The sequence below is a fragment of the Nipponia nippon genome, unplaced genomic scaffold, assembly GCF_047370975.1.
Source record: "Nipponia nippon isolate SJK-2023a ecotype South Korea unplaced genomic scaffold, ASM4737097v1 scaffold_6, whole genome shotgun sequence".
In the NCBI taxonomy this organism is placed as follows: domain Eukaryota; kingdom Metazoa; phylum Chordata; class Aves; order Pelecaniformes; family Threskiornithidae; genus Nipponia; species Nipponia nippon.
Window position 1 is genome coordinate 51,025,669 of NW_028262380.1, and position 19,415 is coordinate 51,045,083.

Below are 19,415 nucleotides of genomic sequence, written 5' to 3' on the forward strand. Positions count from 1 at the left end.
TAGGAGATCCTGCACTAAGGCATCTAGAAGCTCCATTTAATTTTCCTTAATAAATTCACATCTGATTAGTTTAAGATATATGTACATGCACACACACTTAGCTGAGAACCTGACCTTTCAAACATAACTGACAATTTAAACAAAAGCTAAACTACAAGAATTTTGTGCCTGTATCTCAACTAGCAATTTCAGTAAAAAAAACATGCAAGCTGGGGGAGAAATCTGGGGTTGCATCAGTACTTTGCAGCATTGGTGGGGATGAAGACTATCAAAAACTTGAAGCAAGTGAATACACGACATGACTGTAATGAGACTTTTGCCAGCTCCTTCAGTACTTCATTGAGATTATTAGTGCTGTTACAGTGACAACAGTGTGTTCTTGCAGAATCAGGAGCCCAGCCAATAAAGTAGATTTGACTCGAGTCCATGTGGAAAACAGCTCAGCTGAGTAGGAGCTGCCATTCTTAAAAAGGACGTTTTGAGTGTGATTTGCTTCTGAACTTGAATTTAAATGTCATCATATGAAATGAATTCATATGGATGAATTCACAGAAATACAGACTCTGAGTTATGGCTTTTGGAATCAGACTTGAGTGAAAATCAATAGCACAAGCTAATGTTTTATGGAAATATCATTTCTGGGAAAATACAGAAAATGAAGAGTGGTTAAGTAACTAGAAATCTTCAAAGGACTCTAATTCACATTAAAGTAAGTGAGACAGATTCCTAAATGACAGATAGATGTCCAGATACTTGTGAAGACTAAGACCTAAATCTTTTCTGTAAAGCATTCTTAAACTTATGATCATTTCTGAAATGATATTTGGTCCCTGTTGTAAGCAGATGTAGGGATAGTAAGAGCTACCACTCCTGTTCATGTGCTAAGACCATGGGCAATGTCCCTCTCCATGTCTCTTCCCTCCCTTCCCCCCCATCCTCCTTCATCTCCTCCTGTCCTAGGTACAGCACTCTTCAGTATTCAATGGAAAGGATCCTTTTTAAAGCCTCAATCCCATGAGTAGCTTGGCTTCTGCTGAAAGCCATCCCCACTGAAGGATTTCAGTCCTTGGTTATCTTTTCAGTTAGAGAGGACACGCAGCTATTCCAACAGGCAGTCACACTTAAAAATGCACCAAGATTTGCCAAATTCTTGATATAATGTAATTTGATTATTTTGATATTAGAAATGGCAATTCTTTCTCAGTAATTTCTGTTTTCTGCCTGTTCCTGCCACTGCACAGGATGGAAATTCCAAACTCTTGTTCACAATTAAAACTAAGGGAAAATGAGATGTGATGCCTTTGATCCTTCCTGAATCTTCTGCTTTGTTGGAAAATGTCAGTAGTGCTACCTGCCAGGAAGGTGCCAGCACAGGAAGCTGCCACCTGCTCTGTTTTTTACTCCACATTAATGAATTTATGTCTTTCCTATTTATTATTTATCTCATGCTGAATTTTAACAAATAGCCTGCCTGATAACATTGGATGTATACTCACTCTTACACAAAGTGCAGATCTTTGCAGATGTTGAAAAGCCATATTTTTAAGCAAGGTTTCTACATAGCGATGTTTATGCAGACTTTTCCATCAGTAACGAGCTTTTGCACTCAATGATATTTCATGCCTAGCAAAGTCATTCATTACATTTCTGTAAGTTAAAGAAGTAAGATCATTATCCTAATTAACAAGTATCCATCGTCTGCCTGGGTAGGTCTTATTTCTCCAGGAAACCTTTTTCTCTCTAAGTTCCAGGAGACCATCCGGAGATATGTGCCGACTCTACTAAAGTTTCTAGAAGAAATCCTAAGGCATAATTGGCTAATTATAAGATGTATTTGATCTTAGATTGTCTTTTTCAATTCAAAAAGATTAGAATAAAATTCTAAAAAGAGGTGAATGACAATCCTTGTTGATTCCAACATGTTCAATATTTGATCCTACTCTAGCAGATTGGGATTTTCATTGGCTTTAAAGTGTTCAGGATTCGCCCCTGAGGTAGTACTTTCCTCAGTAGTCATTTGAAATCAACGGGAAGCAATGTGAGTTTGCATTATGTGTGCAGGAACATACAAGTTTGGAGACTTCCCATGTTGTGGAATGAATGAAAGAAAAGGTTTATGTCAGCTAGAGGCTGCGATACATGTATGAGGGATGAAAAACCTAACGCTTTACCTGATACTAACTGTAATGGCAACCTGGGGTGAATAAAAAAGCAATGGTCTTAAGACAGCTTCAAGTAGCTAGCATAGGGGAGATGACAGCCTTTAAAGAAAAAATATACAGTAAACTCGTCATAAGTCTCGGTTATGGATTATGTCTGGTCCTACCTTCCAATGCACTGTTCTATTGCAGAAATGTGTGATGCAGCATGAGGGCAGCTTAGCTCGGTTCCCATTTTCCCATTGCCATTTTGTGCTGTCTGTTCTCTAGAGAACCTAGAGGCTGCTGTGCTTTTCCAAGGTGAATGCACTCTCTTGTTGCATGTCTTGTACTAGTTGGGGTTTTGCTTTATTCAGATTATGCCACCCTCCCATCAACATGAATAACTGAGGGTGCAGCTGTGTTATTTATGTATTTAAAACAGTGCATCTGTGTGAGAGAGAGGTAACTTCTTTTCATTCTTATTTTCTCTATGTCTTATTTCTGATTTTGTTTTCACATTATTTCTTGACTCCTAACAGAAATGCAAGCTTCCACTGTTGTTTTATCATTCAAGCCTGCAGTGAAATTAACCTGTTTAAATGTTTTGCATCTTGTGTTTTAATTGCACAAGTTTGATGGTTATTCTAGCTCAGTTTGATGACATATACTTCAATTTTGCATATTTACTCTTTAGACTAACAGGTAAATGGAACTGTTCTGTTGTTTTTAGTTTAATGATCCTGAAATCATCACACTAGAAGTATTAGATACCTCTGCTTAACAGAGAAGCAGATTTGCCAGAGTCCAAGTAGCTCAGATCAGCCTTGACAGTCTTGCCCCCACCCAAAACTGGAAAGCACAGCTAAGGAACCTCTCCTCCTTACTTTTTGCCCAAGAGCACTGTGGGTAAATCTTTGTGCTTTTTTGCACCACAAACACCCTACATGGCACTTATACCTGAATTCCCTGTCAGGGCCCCGAGTGCACTGACAGCCTTAATTGCCCTGGGCATCTTGACCTAGCCCCACCCTGCACACACTGCCCATGGGCCTGGGATCCCTGTTTCAGCTCAAGCCAAAATCCCAGGACTTTTCCATCATCTTGGGCTGTGACTAACCCTGGTTGCCATGATCAACCTGCCATGCTCTGCTTGTCACCTCTCCAGGTGAGGCACCATCTCTGCTGTCACCATCAGCTCCTGGCTGCCGGTCTCAGTGGGGCTCCCTCTCTCCCTCTGCTCCCTGGCACTCCTTGCATCTGGGCTACTGGGGATGCTCATTGCTTTTATCATGGTCAGACTGAGAGCGCTAAGCCAGAGGTGTTTAATAATTGTAGACTAGACAACCAGTCTGCCCCTGTGTGAGCAGGGTCGTTTAGTAGATTCCCAGGCTCTTCCAGTTTCCCAGGGCTTCCTGAGAGACAGGTACTGATAACTAAATATTGAGAAAACGTTGGTAAGTTACTCCCTGTTCAGCCATTTCCAAATTGAACCACTGGAGTCACTTCTTTCCATAAGGAGACCGTTAAATTGCTAAATATTTGATTTGCTTCTAAACAACATCCCAGTAGATACTGACACAGCTTCATTATTTGTTTGAAGATTTGTTTGTACAGCATTGGCAGTCTATTTCCCAAAAGAGCTTCTGGCTGCTTGCCCTCCCAAAGAGTAGCAAAACTCAGCATTAATGGGCTGTCCTCACTCCTACCATACTGAATGTAAATAGCAACTGCATTCAGTTTATTCTCTGCTTTAAATAGCTGCAATTTAAGCATTCTTAGTAGTGTAGATGCGTAAAAGAGAGAGACTTTATAGATTAAATTAAATGCTTAAATCTTGTCTACGCTACTAAGTTGTGAAAGATTAATTAAAAATAGGATATGTACTACAGTAGGAAATCCTTTCCTAATCTGAACCTCTTGGCATCTTTACCCCAAGCAGAGAATACGGACATAGTGTCTCAGAATGCCCTTCAGCAAGGAAAAAGAAAAAGAAAATACCAGGCAGTGGGGCAGCCTTGGCCAGAAATGACAGCAAAAACATGCTATTGTAAGACCACATGGAAGTTACACAGAGATTACCTGCTCAGTGGAGATCTAGGGCATTTGTTTCTTACACTGAAAATCCTAATTTGACTCAAACCTCTTCACAGCTTCTCCTAGTTCTAGCAAATGGAGCAGGCTCCCCAGCTGCTGTTAAGCAATGCTGCACCTGGAGGGTTAATTTATTGTAGGTAAAGCTATGTCTAAATTTGATTTAACTCCAAGGTTAAGTTCAGGCAGTCATCCCTCAGCAGACTGTTAAAACACTAGTCTCAATCTCATTATCATTTCCTTTTCATGATCTTTTTCCTGTTTCTTGGATTTACTTCTTGTTTATGATAAGCAAAGGCCAATTAGCAGAGAGGCTGCCATGTTCTTACACAAAGGTTTTGTATTTTGGGAATATGATATAGTCAGCACAATCAGCTGTTTTCCTTCCTTTTGTGCTTTCCTTTCATACTAGGTAAATATGAGTGAAATGTTGTGGATGCCTGGTAAATATGAGTGAAAAATCACTTCAATTAGGTGTGCAGAAAAACTATTATCTATCTGAGAAGAAAAACATTATTTCCTCATGTCCAGTTGCCTGTGCTGTGACCCCAGTCATCACAGTCCTAAATTGCTTTATTTCAGGCATTACAAGATGGACATTATTTTCTGTGAAAAGAATTGTTGTTGTGTTTTTAAGTCCATATGCTCCATCAGTGCAAATTCAAGTGGCACTGTACAATGTGCTTTAGCATTCTGCTTTCTGAACCAAAATTTCTCACGGAAATAGTTTGCCTTAATGCAGCAGTCTGTGAAGCGGCTGGATGGGAATCTGAAGATAACTATAAGCATTACTGAAATATCTATGTGAAGATCCATTCTCCTGGCAACACGTAGACCCTTTTATGAAAGGCTTTTCCAGTTCCCACCTACCAAACTAAATCTACCATCACAGGACTTTATGGAGTTCTCTTTCCAGAGCTCTGCTGGTAGTTCCTGGCAAAGAAAAGGTTCATTTTCTAAAACATCTGACTTTTATTTGACCAAAGCAAGAGAAAGGAAAAATGTATGGCTTGGGAATGCTTTGTGTTCAGAATTTTTCATAGCAATATTTAATTTTTAATGTGGCCTGAATGTTCTTTCCCCAAAACTGCTATGACAACACATTATACAATTACACTCAGGAGTTACTGTCTCAGAGCTCAGCAGCATTGGACTGACAGATTTCTCCATATTGGCTGGGCATAATCTGGCCAGCTCATACATAGTCAGGAAGAGAGGCGAGGACATCCTCAGTGAGTGTGCTCTGCAGAACCATCTGTTTGGTATAATTTGTGCTGCTTGCAATACAAAACTTCTACAACAATCTTGGTAGATATCCTGGAATTGACTTATTTATGGGCAAGGACAAATACTGAAGTGGTTTGGATAGCATTTAAGATCTTTCATTGCCAGCAGCCAGACTCTCCTGCAATGGCTGTGACGCATCTGGGTGAGTAATGTCATAGACAGGACAGTTCAACCTGTACACTAGCAGTACAAAATCTGTGTTTTGGTATGCCCGAGGATAAGCTGTCTCTGTCCAAAAAGAGCAGCCTTCTGTGCCTGCACTAATGAAACCAAACCAAAGCACAGATTTTCCTGAACCAGCAAGAAAATAACTATTTCTTTTGTCTCACCAAAAGAAGGAAATAAAATTGGATATGTCAGTATTGTCTCTTCCAAGTTTTGCTGTTTGTTTCTGAAGGGCTCCTGCAGTACGGTCAGCTCCAAGCCTCTCAGCACATTCCCATTCTTAGTAAAGATTAATTAGCTGATCCAACTTATTTCTTTAATCACATGATTGCAGACTGCTTGATTTTCACTTGTGTCTTGGTTTGCTGTAGTGTCTGAGGGCTACCATACAGGAAGGGAAGAAGGAGGCTGAGCCAGCTGTGTGGGGCTCAGCACAAAAAAGTCCACTGCCACTGTGACCAGCTGGAAGAGGGAAGTGAGCAGCTGGTGCTGGGCGGACTGCAGGTCTCTGTGTGAGGACCACCTGTAGGGCCAGCCCGTCTTAGATTATTACGGAAAGACTTGTGTAGGCAACAGCAGAAGGAGAATTTCCTAATGCTTGGCTGTAGCCAGGCTTTGCTGGCTTTAAACTTACATTGCAGGGAGGGAGGTCATTAAATTAACGAGGACAGGAGGGAAAAAATGAGCAAGGAAAGGCTGGTGTTTGTTGACAGGGGTCTCTTGGACTGTACAATCACAGCTGTTCAGATATCCTCATCTTTTGATGGTTCACATGTTTGTTGAGAGAGATACTCCAAAGAATTTAGATCTGTAATATCTTTCATCTTATTACATGTACTTGACCTTCTGAGACAAGGAGAACTCAGCATTTATGGGTAATTCTGAATATCTTGGAGGCTAGTTGAGGGTATGCTGTGTTCAGGCAAAGAGGGAGACTGAACTGGCAAAGGGTCTGAACAGCCTGGATAGGATCTGAAGTTGGCCTTCACACAGAACCTCAGCAGAAATTTCACCAGCTTTATGAATTGACAAAGAGGCTTTCCAAAATACTGAAAACTTGGGAAGTGTCACTGTAATGACATTGCAACTGAGGTTGTTGGTTTTCCTTCCTCTCTATCACAGGGCAGTATTCAGCTTGTGTCAGCTCCCCATGCCAGAATGGAGGAACCTGTATCAATGACAGACAGAGTTTTATTTGTGCTTGTCGCCACCCCTTTGGAGGAGTCAACTGCAGTACGAAGCTGGTGAACGACAATTCTCTGAGTGTCGGCAAGTAAAGAATTTAGTAGTGCAATATGCTAGCAGTTCAGGCCTCTGCCCCAGGGCCTAATTAGAGAGCATTTGCTGGTCAAAGGTCTCACATTTCACTTTAATGAGTGCTAACTCAAGTAGTAGTGTCTTGTGTTTTGGTGCTGAAGACATCAATCCCCATGGGTAACTCATGATCTCTTTCTTTAATATGACCAGATGATGGGATTAAATTGGGCTGGGACCAGCCATAATAGCTGGAAAGCTCCCTGCACAATTGTGCAAAGTAGGAGGGTGTGCAATAGATGTATTTGAACATGATATCATGGAATTTGAAGGGGGAGCTAAAATCACATCCATGGGGAATACTAGCTGCAGCACGGCCATAAATGCTCTATAAATACCAGTACCTACCATGATGTGTGAGACTATGGCCTCAAGGAGTCATTTTAGGCATGCCTCTGATTTTCGTCAGCAAAGGATGCAGCCCTTGAAAGATATTTCAGAAGAGAAAAGTGGAAACTGTGTCTGTTCAGTCCAGAAAACAAATAAATAATTTACATCCAGGCCACATGGAATGTGAATTTCATGCAGCTTTCTGTAGCCATTTTGCTGATTCTCACTCATGACAGTGTATGAATAGTGAATAAAATCATTTGTACAGTGGCAGGGAATCATAGGGTGCAGTCTCAGCTTGAAGAGAAAAACATATACTTTTATTCCCTCATTTAATGTCAGGAGTGCTAAACCTTTTCGGTGTTTGTCTAAGATTTGTGGAGAAAATTCTTGGCTTCAGCGCACACAGATGAACAATGAAAGAGATCCTCGGGTGGGAAAAACTTTGGGGGGGTAAAGGGGGGAAGAAAGAAAAGAAAATTAGCAGCTCCTTTAACGATAACATAGTATAGATAAACATAAAGTTCCCTTGCTGTTTCTAAAATTATTTTTTTGTGGATACACCTAGCACTAATTGTGAAGAAAATTACTTTTTATACAATACAGGAAAAATCTATGTTTATGCAGAAATACTATGTTTCAGTTGCTCAAGCTACTGGATGATGTGACTTCAGAAAAGCTGCTTTTGATCTTCTGGCTGGTCCAAGTTACCTTTATACTATGTACCATTACTTGAAATTGTTCTTTATTCCTTTCCAGATTTTTCAAAAGGATCATACAGATATGCACCTATGGTGGCTTTTTTTGCCTCTCATACATATGGAATGACAACTCCAGGACCCATCAGATTTAACAATCTGGATGTCAACTACGGAGCTTCATTTGCCCCAGCAACCGGGAAGTTTCATGTTCCATATCTGGGGGTCTATGTTTTTGAATATACCATTGAATCATTTAGTCCACGTGCCTCTGGCTATCTGGTCATTGATGGAATAGACAAACTCACTTTTCAGGCTGAAAATATTAATAGTAACAAGTACACTGACAGAGCAATTACTGGAAATGCTTTATTAGAGTTAAATTATGGTCAAGAAGTCTGGCTCAGACTGGCAACTGGCTCTATACCAGCCAAGTATCCACCAGTAACTACGTTTAGTGGTTACTTGTTGTATCGTACCTAAGTCAGTCATAAATGTAAAGAGTTACTATCAAATGAAGCAAACTGCATGTGAATTTATCTTTGCTTTTAAATACTTTGTTTCTTTAACAGCAGTAAGTTTCTCAAAGTAACCAATGTGATGGCGTTTGAAGTGCTGATTCTCCAAGAAGTTGCTCGGTTGTAGCCATGTGCTCATCTACAATGACAGTCCACAGGTTGGAGATGGGGGAAAAATAAGCATCTTCCTTATATAAGCATGACTGGGAAGCACAAATCTAGTTATGCTATGTTCTACATTTACTTTGCATAAACATACTTAGACAAGGTTGCTGAGAATCAGTTCTCAAGTCAAATCAAAGCTGATTTTGATTATTCATTTATAACCTGAATGCATACCAAGGGTGATGGATAGATATTGATGACTCAGATGCTGGGATACTACTTAGCTCATTGTATCAAGTGATAATCATGTGTATATATTCTGTTTGGAAAAAATATATTTCTTTTTCATTTTGCCTGACGTTATTCACCACATACCTTGATAGGTAAGCATTTAATTGATTCAAGGGGTTTTTTGTTTTGGTTTGGGGTTTTTTTTGTTTTTGTTTTTGTTTTGTTTTTTTGTTTTTTTGTTTTTTTATGTAACCACTATGCTAACAAACTGTTTTTTTATCTAGCAAAAAAACCCCAAGAGGGAATACTTAAAAGCTGCATGTTGATACGTTCAGATTAGAAATAAGGTGCTCATTTTTAGCAGTGAATATAATTAGTCATGGGAAAAATATTATAATGGATTTGGTGGAGTCTCTCTGTTGCTTGAAGCATTTAAACCACAGCTGGATTTTCCTTAGATGATATGTGTTTGAGCAAATATGGTTATATTGACTTCACACAGATTTTAGCATGTAAACTTTGGCCTATGAAATACACAAGGTTAAATGAGATAATCATAGTACTTTCTAAGTTTGAGCTCTATAGATCCATGGTTTTGTTTGTTTCTGCATTATATTCACTAACTACCAAGGCAAGATGAAATGAACTTCAGTCTGCATAAACCAGAATGTGATTTCCAAGCACCAATCCAATTAAAAAAAAAATTTTTAGTTCATGCTATGACTGCCTGAAAAAACAAACCGTCAGGTTCACATCCTTATCAGTGCCAAGTCCTGGGTTGCTGCAGTTTCTTGATACCCCTGGTGTGACCTTGATAACTGGTGTGACGGACCAGGTTTCTTTCTGGTTATTGTCTTTGTTAATGCTAATTGATCAGGTTTGAAGTCCCTGTGTGTTTGTCTCCCTCCCTTTCCTTACCCTCCCAGCTGAAAAAATAAACTTTCCCTCATTCCACATGTCCTTACCAATTAGTGCCGCCGACCAGGTTTGTTCTCATCACTACCTCCTTTACCATATGTCAGGCAGGTTTGTCTGTGCATGTTCTTGTTTATGGCTTCTTTGACCAGCTACTCTTAAAGGAGCAGATGCTCTCCTTCCATGGCCCTTACGTTCAATTATTGTTAATCAGCGTGCCCCAGTGATCTATGCCAATTTATTGAAGCCCAGAATGTTTTGAAGCTCCCTGAATTATTTTGTTTTCCACTGTCAGGAACTTTTCTTGAAAACACATCAGAATCTTCAGCTCTCTTCTTAGTATTACCTAATGTACCTTACCAGATCTTAAGATGAATGTGCATGAAATGACTGAATTCTCCCGTGCTCTATGTGGATAAGAGAATTCACAGCATCTTTCCTCACGTGTACAAAACCACACTTTGTTGTTCAAAACTGAAATGTGCATTCTCCACCAGGAGCAGTGGCACTGAAGCATGTCTGTGAGCGTGTGCCTGGGTGCACTGGCTACCTGAACTACAGAAGCGTGCAGCACTGAACGGCATTCTCCCAGCTTCAGGGAGGCATCCTACCATGGCTTGTGTTTAAGGGCAGCAATTGGGAATTGATGAAAACTTTCAATCCAAGCCCATTTTCTGAGGCCCTAAATCCACTAATCAATTGTTAAAGGATCTTGCAGCACATAAATAGTTATTAAAATACCTTATGTTTCTTTGAAGGATCTGAAAAAAACCCAGAGCTGTTACTCTAAGGGTCAACTGCAAATCTTGTTAACAGGTTGGGATGTTTTGCTGTTGTTTCTATTTTTGTTTTGTTTTGTCTTTTTGAGGCCAGAAATCCTTTCTTCTTTGTACCTGATGGATTCTTAATGTACCATGAACCCTGAATGAGTGTGCTACAGACCTTTCTCCTGTTGAATACCATATTTTTCTGTAAACACTCAAAATATTTGATATGACACTTACTCAGCCTACCGTATCATTGAATTTTATCAAATATAATGACCACAAGCCCCAATACCTCCTTGTATGATTTTGTCATTTCAATGTGTTTAGTCCTCTTTATTCCTGCTGTGGCTATGGCTAAATGGCATGAAAATTACTCTGCAGATGAAATTCAAATGACCCACCAGAGACTGCATCTCTGTTTTAATGTGACTTTCTTTGCCCTTGCTGCCCTTGCCACTAAATTCTTCAAGTTGGGTCCTCATCTTAACAGGCACTATTTTGCCCTGCCAGCCAGATACTTCCTATCTCATTGTATTGATTTTCTTTCCTCTTTTCTTTTCTCCTTTTTTCTCACAAAACTCCAAATTCATTGGGGTAGAGTAAGAATTCTGATTAAAACCACATCTGTAGGAGTAACACATAGAAAAATAATTTCTCTAATAGAGAATAGTGCTGAAGCTGATTCTCATTGTACTATTTAAAATATGGAAGAAATAATATTTTAAAAATATAATAAATGTACACTCCCCTTTTTATACTGTGCAATAATCCATTCCAGTCTTTCCTCGGATGTATGAAAACTAAGTATACTTCGCTTTGTCTATTGTTAAAAACTAAAATGCAGACTCTTCACAATGAAGATAGGTTTGCATTGGCCAGCGAGGCTTATTTATGGGCCTGCGACTATGTGCCTGGGCTGCCTGTACTAATGAAGCAAAAAATACTGAAAAATAACTGAGGATCAATACAATCAGTCAGCCTACCTATTATGCAGAATAGAGAGCAATCAGTCGGAACTCCCAGGAGAACTTTTTAGGCATCAACCAAGAAAGGTGGTTCCCGAGGCACCTTGTCACCCCTCCGCTTTCATTTTCATGCTCTGATTTGCATTCCCTAATGATAGCAGGCAGCAAATATGAACGTTCATCTCTACCCACAGCCCTTATGAGGGGCCCACAAAGCCATCCTGAGCCTTTGCACTTCAGAGTGAGTGGTGTTCTCTTTATTTGGGTGACTCAATAACCATGGCAACATTTTGTCTGCTTTGGCTTTGACAAGCCCATCCAATTTACTCCGGAGCTTGCATTATCATTTCCTCACCTATAGCAACCAAGTTATCGCTGAACGCATTCCCCAGCCCCTCATATACTTAGCATTCACACTGAGATCAGCAGTTCATTTTCCTCGCATACCTTTTCTAGCTGAATAGCCAGCACAACTCCGCTTTGCTCCAGCTCGTGCTAAACTTCCCTGCTTATGGGTATTGCCGTTTGTCCACATACCTGGGATATTTTTGTTCAAATATTTTTTTTTTCTTGGAGATAATAACATCTACATTGGCAGCAAGCAGGAAGAAAGCCATTATTTCTGAATTCAGGAATTGATCTGAAAGCATCTATTAGAAGCAACACTGCAGCTAAACCCCACCAAAATCACTGGGCGTCTGACGATTAGATACCTTTGACAGTGGGACAGCAAGTACCTTGAGACAGTTGCAAAACTGAATCTTCTTAGCAGCTAAACTGGGGCAGGTGAGCAGAAGAGTGCGAAACAATGCAAAACAAAATGAGAAGAAAAGCCACTTTTGACATTTCCAAAGAACAAAAATATATACCCTGACTTTACGCATCTTTCACTGGTGGCTGCTACTTGGGTGCGGGAACTATTGCCTAGCACTCCATGGATTTCATTAACCCCCTTCTACATTTTTTCATCCAGTTTTAATTTGCTTAATTCATACTTCTTTCTATGCTCAACTGACTGCTGGAAAGCCCAGGCCCTGTACTCCTGTTTTCATGCTAGAGTGTTGTCAAAAGCAGAAGATGGGAAACTTTAGTAGCAGAGTTCTGTAAGAAGTACAAATATTTATCACCACTTTGTACTTAAAATATACAGTCAAAGTCCCATTGTAGTAATTTTCTCTTTGCAAAGCTGCTGTTCTCCCTTTTTGTATGACACCAGTGACAGCAGGAGAGTTGTCAAGAGTGAGATATAATGAAACACTATCTTTAGATGGGACTCCAGTCAAGAGTGCATGGTAAGAAAACTTTATCAGCAAGCTGCTTCCCAGCTGAAGTTGCTATAGATATGTTATAACCAACACACTGGCTCGTAATGAACTTCCTTGCCCTGCTTCCCCACCCTCAGAAATCTGTGGTGGCTGCTAGCTGAAAACAGTCTTCTGCATTCACATATTACATGTAAACAAACTGAAGTGTTTCTGAAAATATTTATTGCGGTGGTTGCTGTTGAAGATTCTTATCTTAGAAAATGCAAGTTGCAAACAAAACAGACCATGGCTGTTTACAAACAGCATACAAGTGCTTCCAGAAAGCTTTCTATTCAGATCTGCAGGAGCTAGAAGACACCATAAAAATGATCTGAAGTGCCCAGAAGTTCTTTATAAATACCAAAAGCCTTTTGAAAGCTCTTTGAATCCATTATTGGAAACCAGTATATCTCACATCCACACAAATTCGGTGTGATGAAGGCTTGTATGTCTCAAATGAAATCACACGTTTGACATTAAACATCTGCTAGAGCATCCTTCCTTCTTATATAATGGCAAAGTCAAGAACAGTGGCAATTAAAAAAAAAAATTACTAAAATGATGGACATGTTTAGGCAGAGAGTTATCCTCAGCTCTGTCTGACTCCTCTGACTCCTCTGCAAATTGACTTGGAAAGGAACAACAACAAAAAAAAGTTCAGCCATCCATTGCTAGGCTACTTATTGCTATTTACTGAAGTGAAAAAATACACGTGAGAAAATTGTTTACTATTACTTCCTGACAAAGAAAGGGCCATTACCAGCTTACACAAGCAAGAGACAATTTGCAGGCTCAGTGTTTAGATGCATTCTAGAAGAACATAATAGACCTCAAGTATGGTTTTTGTCAATAATTTCTAGAGTCTAAGTTGATTACTCTGTTACCTTGGCCCCAACGCCTGGGCATTACTACAGCTTGTTAATAGGTACACACTATCATGATACATTTAATTCTGGAAAAATAGGAACTATGCTTACAGGAAAAGGAGAGAGATCTCACTAAAAGTTAAAAGGCAGCAAAGGAAACTGTGGAATGCCATCAGCAATGCATTAAATACAGCCTATCTTGGCCAAAAAGTGCTAAAGGTCACCCCTTTACATGTTGATTTATTTGTGTCAGCTAAACAGAAATATGATGAGAGCTATGAGGAACTCCTAGCTTCTAGAGCAGAAGATACAGGTCTAGGTCTACCCTTCAATTTGTCTGTGGGCTTGTCTTGTTTGCGTAGGTTTGGACTTTGATTTCACTAGTACATACGGCCATTTGCCCCAAAGGAAGTTCAGATGCTTAAACAATTGTGAAGGAAAGGCACAGACGCATAAGCCAGGGAAATTACACAGGCCTTGTTTGTACCCTTTTGCTTATTTGATGTACCCTACAGACAACCACATACTAAACAGTCCACAAGTTGTTTTTTTATCCAGCCAGCATCTGAAAAATTAAACAATTGAAAGCGTTAAAGAAAATGCATAAATAACAATACATATGTCTTCCTAAATATGGAGGAGAGAAAAAATAAATTTAAACTAAGATATTTTAATATACTCGACCAATAAAGGAGGGTGTTCATCGACAAATAGAATGCCCATCTGAGAGGGGTTGTATGAAAGGTGAGCTTTTACAGCAGTCTCCCCTACAGCATAGAAAGGCTTAATTTTGAATTATTTCAGAATAGAAACTAACTTTCTTCATGGAGTTGTTGTCTAGGAAACCAATTTCCATGTTTCACTGTGTGAAGTAGATTTTCTTGTGGGACTTCACCTCTGTGGTGTGATATGAAGCTTATTTGGTGGGTGTGTGATGTTACCACACAGGTACAAAGCCTCACTACACATTTCAGTGGAGGCTGAGAGCTTGAACCACGGCTCCTGTAAAGCCCTGTGCCCGGTGCGCTCAGTACGTGTTCTTCAGGCTCCCACAACACCCATTTGTGTTCGCTGTGACTCTGAGCTGAACCGCAACCCTGCCTTTTTTCAGCCTTTGTCTCCATCCCCACATTTCTTTCTGCTTCCCTGCCAGTTTGGAGAATGACTGGATGACAGTGACTTTGGAAATGGTTTATGATGGAATATCCTTGCACCAGACTTCTTCTGAGCCATAAAATGAGTCCAAATCTTTTTTTAATTATTTTTAGTTTGCTAAGTCCTATGGGCACCCCAATTACTGTCATTTTAGTTCTGTTATAGTACACTACAGAACTCCCAAAAGCTTATGTGGAAGAAGGGGTAGAGTATTCTTGCAATCTGTTTGTACACAAACACAGTATTTTGTTGTTGTTTGTGTGTGGATCTTTTTTTTTTTTCTTTTTTCAAGGCAACAACAGGAAAAGCTGGTGGGGAGAAATTACTTTTCAACCAGGTGATATACACTTGTGTTAGAGGAGAAAGTGGACATGGCTGAGAAGCTGTCTAGTGGTCCCCTGTTTTAAACTTCTTGCCACGCTTTTAATTTTTACAGATGTATATACAATCTGACCACCCATTTGGTAGCTTGTTTCATACCTCTGTCTGCAGATTATACTCTCTGAGGTTATTTTCCCAGTGACTGTTAATGAGATAATGTGTGCATGTCAAAGGCTCTGTATTGGCAGAGAAAAATAATCAACCTGTTTTAAAAGTACTTGGAGATCCTTTCAGGCTCATATATACACTGTTGGTCGCCCAGCAATACTGCCCAGCAGAAGGCTGTAGCCAGCAGGTAGACCTTGATCTAGTTTTTGAAACAGGATTAGAAGCAGGTTCAAAGGTACAAAGGTGAAAGAGGATGGTTAAAACCACAGAATAGTTAAAAACATTGCAGGAAGAGTTAGTCAAGAGCTGGTATATGAATTTGTTGCCCAGTGTATAGGATAGACTTGTAGAGCTTTTTACCACTGATGAGAATCAGGTGAAAAATTCTCTTCTCTGCTGATCAGAAAAACTTCCTATTTACTGAAGACAGAGAATGAATGGCAAGACATATAGATCTGTAAAATTAGATTTAGTTAAGCATTTAAACACAAATAAAGTCTTGATGTCCACTTGAAAGCAGAAGGGAAGTACAGAACAAAGACTCATGTGACTTCTGAAACTTGACAGGAAAGCTATCGATGGGAACAGCAAAACTGAATCTGAGTGGATCTGAACAATGTGCTCGCTTTGTTATTGGTAAGAACATGATTAAGCTGGGAGCATCTAGGGCATCTTGGGCAATCTCAGCTCTTACTGTGCTATCTCCAAGTATTAAATCAAAACTGGGGTATAAATTACAAACAGGTATGTAACAAGCCTACCTCCAGCTCGTGCATTGATGTGCATGTACAGAGCTTCCCTTGGCTTCTGGGCACTGATAAACACACTGAGTGAAGTGTCTATCTCATGTCAAATTACCTGATGTCAGCTGCATGCAATTCTGAATACACTTTTGCAATAACTTACTGTGGAAAATATTGAATCTTTATCTAAATGAGAATCGCTCAGTTGAATTTAAGCCAAGTAATATGTATTACAAAAATATTTGAATAAGAAAATAATGAGATTACATTTTGCAGTTAAAAATCCGAAGACAGACTTTAAAAACTGTAGCAAAAAATGTCCAACAATTTCTCCGTATATATTGAAGGAAGCTAAAAATGGGGAGTTGGTTTTGTAGCCCTTTAGTTCCAGCTGCACTGAACTAGGAAAGGGAGGAAGGCCATTCTTCCTGCACAGAGAGAACAGTGCTAGTGGCAGTATTAGTGTGGCAAAGTTTCTAAAAGCTCAGGCTTAGGTGGTTATAGCAATGAATAAATACCAAACTGTATGTGTGTCGCTCTTCCTGTCTGATGGAATGGAGCTATTCGGAGCAACACGTGCACAGCAGGTACTTTTCTGCAATGATGTTGAAAAGAGCAATATGTTTGACAGAAGTAAATTAACATTTACAGCAGGGATATAAAAAGTTGAAGTATCAGAGAAGTAGAAGTGCCTGACAGCATTGACAGGTCAAGAGCCAGGTTCCTGCTCATCAAGTTTTCTTGCCAGTCTCCTGTTGTGTTTGTACCTTTTCACCTTCAGGCTCCTCTAAGATATGATCGTGAGCCTCACAGCCTGCAGGCAGTGCGATTATTATGAACAGCAATGTCTGTTTGCCATCTATGAAGAGTGTGACCAAAACTAGTGAATGCTGGTAGCTTGTTCCTAAGCCACCAAGTGTTAGGGTGGATCACTGATCTCAGGATGAAGTGCAGCCTGTAATCAGTTATGCCGCTGTCTTTGTAAACTGGATAGCTCTTGTTTCTCAACTATTGACTAAAATAATGATGTCTGGTGGTAAAAGGACTGTCCTGGAATAATCTTTCATCACCATCCAATTTGCTGTTTTTCTTCCCTGTTGTGGTTTAATCCCAGCCAGCAGCTAAGCCCCACACAGGCACTTGCTCACTCCCTCCCAGTGGGATGGGGGAGAGAATCGGAAGGGTAAAAGTAAGAAAACTCATGGGCTGAGATAAAGACAGTTTAATAGGTAAAGCAAAAGCCACACACACAAGCAAAGCAAAACAAGGAATTTGTTCACTCCTTCCTATCGGGAGGCAGGTGTTCAGCCATCTCCAGGGAAGTAGGGCTCCATCACATGTAATGGTTACTTGGGAAGACAAATGCCATCACTCTGAATGTCCTCCCTTCCTCCTTCTTCCCGCAGCTTGATATGCTGAGCACGACATCACATGGTGTGGAATATCGCTTTGGTCAGTTGGGGTCAGCTGTCCCGGCTGTGTCCCCTCCCAGCTTCTTGTGCACCCCCAGCCTGCTCACTGGTGGGGTGGGGCGAGAAGCAGAAAAGGCCTTGACTCTATGTAAGCACTGCTCAGCAATAGCCTAAACAGCCCTGTGTTATCAACACTGTTTTCAGCACAAATCCAAAACATAGCCCCATACTGGCTACTATGAAGAAAATTAACTCTATCCCAGCAAAACCCAGCACACTTCCCACAATTATTTTCAAAAGTGCTGGCAACGACAGCTTGGTTATGAAGCTGCTTCCCAGCTAACACCTTTAATGAGAAATTTTTGTTTGGGTTTTCATCTTTCCCCAGCATGATGACTATTCTCTGCAGAGTTACAGCACCAGCCATGTGCTCATGTGTGCTGAGAACAGCATGCTGCAAGTGCTGACGTTGTTGGACTTGCTTCTCAAACCTGACAGAATTGATCACAGCAGTTCACCTCTGAAGTGGTCAATACTTCTGCAGTATTTCAATCTTTCTGCAGTGAGTCCTGTACAGTTTCATGCTTTTAAGTTGCTTGTATTTCCTCCCAGTTCACCCCAGACACACTGTGAAATCTCATGAGGGCTCATTTTTTACACCCATGCTGCTCTGAGCTTCTACGTTTCTTTGGAGCAGGCAACACACAACATAGTTTCCACCATCATTGCTATGCTGATGATTCAGTGGTTTATTTATCAAATGCTTGGGAATTTGCTTTCAAATCCTATTACTTCCATACTCCAGGAGTGTAAAAGGAATTGCCTTGGGAATGACACCTTTCTCTACCACCTCAGTACATCTTTGTGTTTGTTTTTGAGGGTGTGTGTTGTGTGATCTCTGATGCATTTTGTCTTATGAACTTTACACACATGACCAGGTTCCCATGCACCTGTTTAGGGTCTGGTCTGTGAACATACTGCTTCAGTCACCCCCAGAAAGCTGATTCACACGGGCCTTAAAAAATTAAGCTTTCCTTTTGGGGTAGCTTCCCTTTGAGGGTGCACCTGAATAGCTTTCCCTTCCCCACTTCTCTGGCAGGTGTGACTCTTGCTATGACACAGGGACTGCAATAGCAATTTCCATCTCACCAGTATGGGCTTTTCTGTCTGGCTCGGGGACACCCAGCTTGAGAGCAGTGTGAACAGCAACAATTTCTACATGGTGGGTTTCACATGGAACCAGAAAGTGCCACAAACACCCAGAGCTGAAGATGAACGAGAGACTTCTATGTCTCTCAGCATAAAAACTAACTTCAGTAAAGCTACACTTACTGGTAACTGCAGAGACCCTAGCTCCTAATCTGGTGTCATACATGGCTTTATGCATTTTGATTGTGAAAAGTAATTTAAAATACATCGAATGATTCTGTTTTCCTCTCCTCCTGGGATCGCTTTGGTGTCCGATACTTTCTTGTTGGAGTGGGACTATTTGTCACAGCATTTCAAACAGCTAGCTTGAAACTATATATTCCTCTGGAGTCCCCAAAACATTTGAAGTGAAACACTTTAAAATTCAAAGAGGCTTTGCTCAAATACATAGATACAAAAATGCTCTCACAGAAACAGTTGCAACCCTTTTAAAAAAAACCTCCTCATTTTCACCCCCTGTTGCATTACAAGACTAATTGTCCCTGCAGCTGGCAGATCTAAATTGCACGTTTTGAAGTCACAAAGCTTCCCTCTATTCTCCTAGGAGCTGTGAACCAAATTCGTCTGCAAAACTATCCAGACTGTTGAACTGCTATAATCTTTCAGGAAATAGTGACACTTTGCTTTGGAAACTTGCTCTGATTTACTTGTGTGTTGCCAGTTTTACACGAATTGCCAGATATTCCTGCAAACCTAAAATCCTCCAAATT

The 19,415-nt window shown here is 40.3% G+C and overlaps 1 protein-coding gene across 1 annotated transcript in view; it reads left to right on the forward strand.

Annotated features, from left to right (window-relative positions):
- Positions 1 to 10,828, forward strand: part of MMRN1 (multimerin 1) — a 47,032-nt gene extending 36,204 nt beyond the window's left edge. Inside the window, exons 7-8 of the mRNA XM_009474705.2 lie at positions 6,807 to 6,953; positions 8,088 to 10,828. Of these exons, the coding sequence (XP_009472980.1) occupies positions 6,807 to 6,953; positions 8,088 to 8,509 (569 nt within the window). The 3' untranslated portion in view covers positions 8,510 to 10,828. The remainder of the gene's footprint in view (positions 1 to 6,806; positions 6,954 to 8,087) is intronic.
- The last annotated feature ends 8,587 nt before the right edge of the window (positions 10,829 to 19,415 follow it).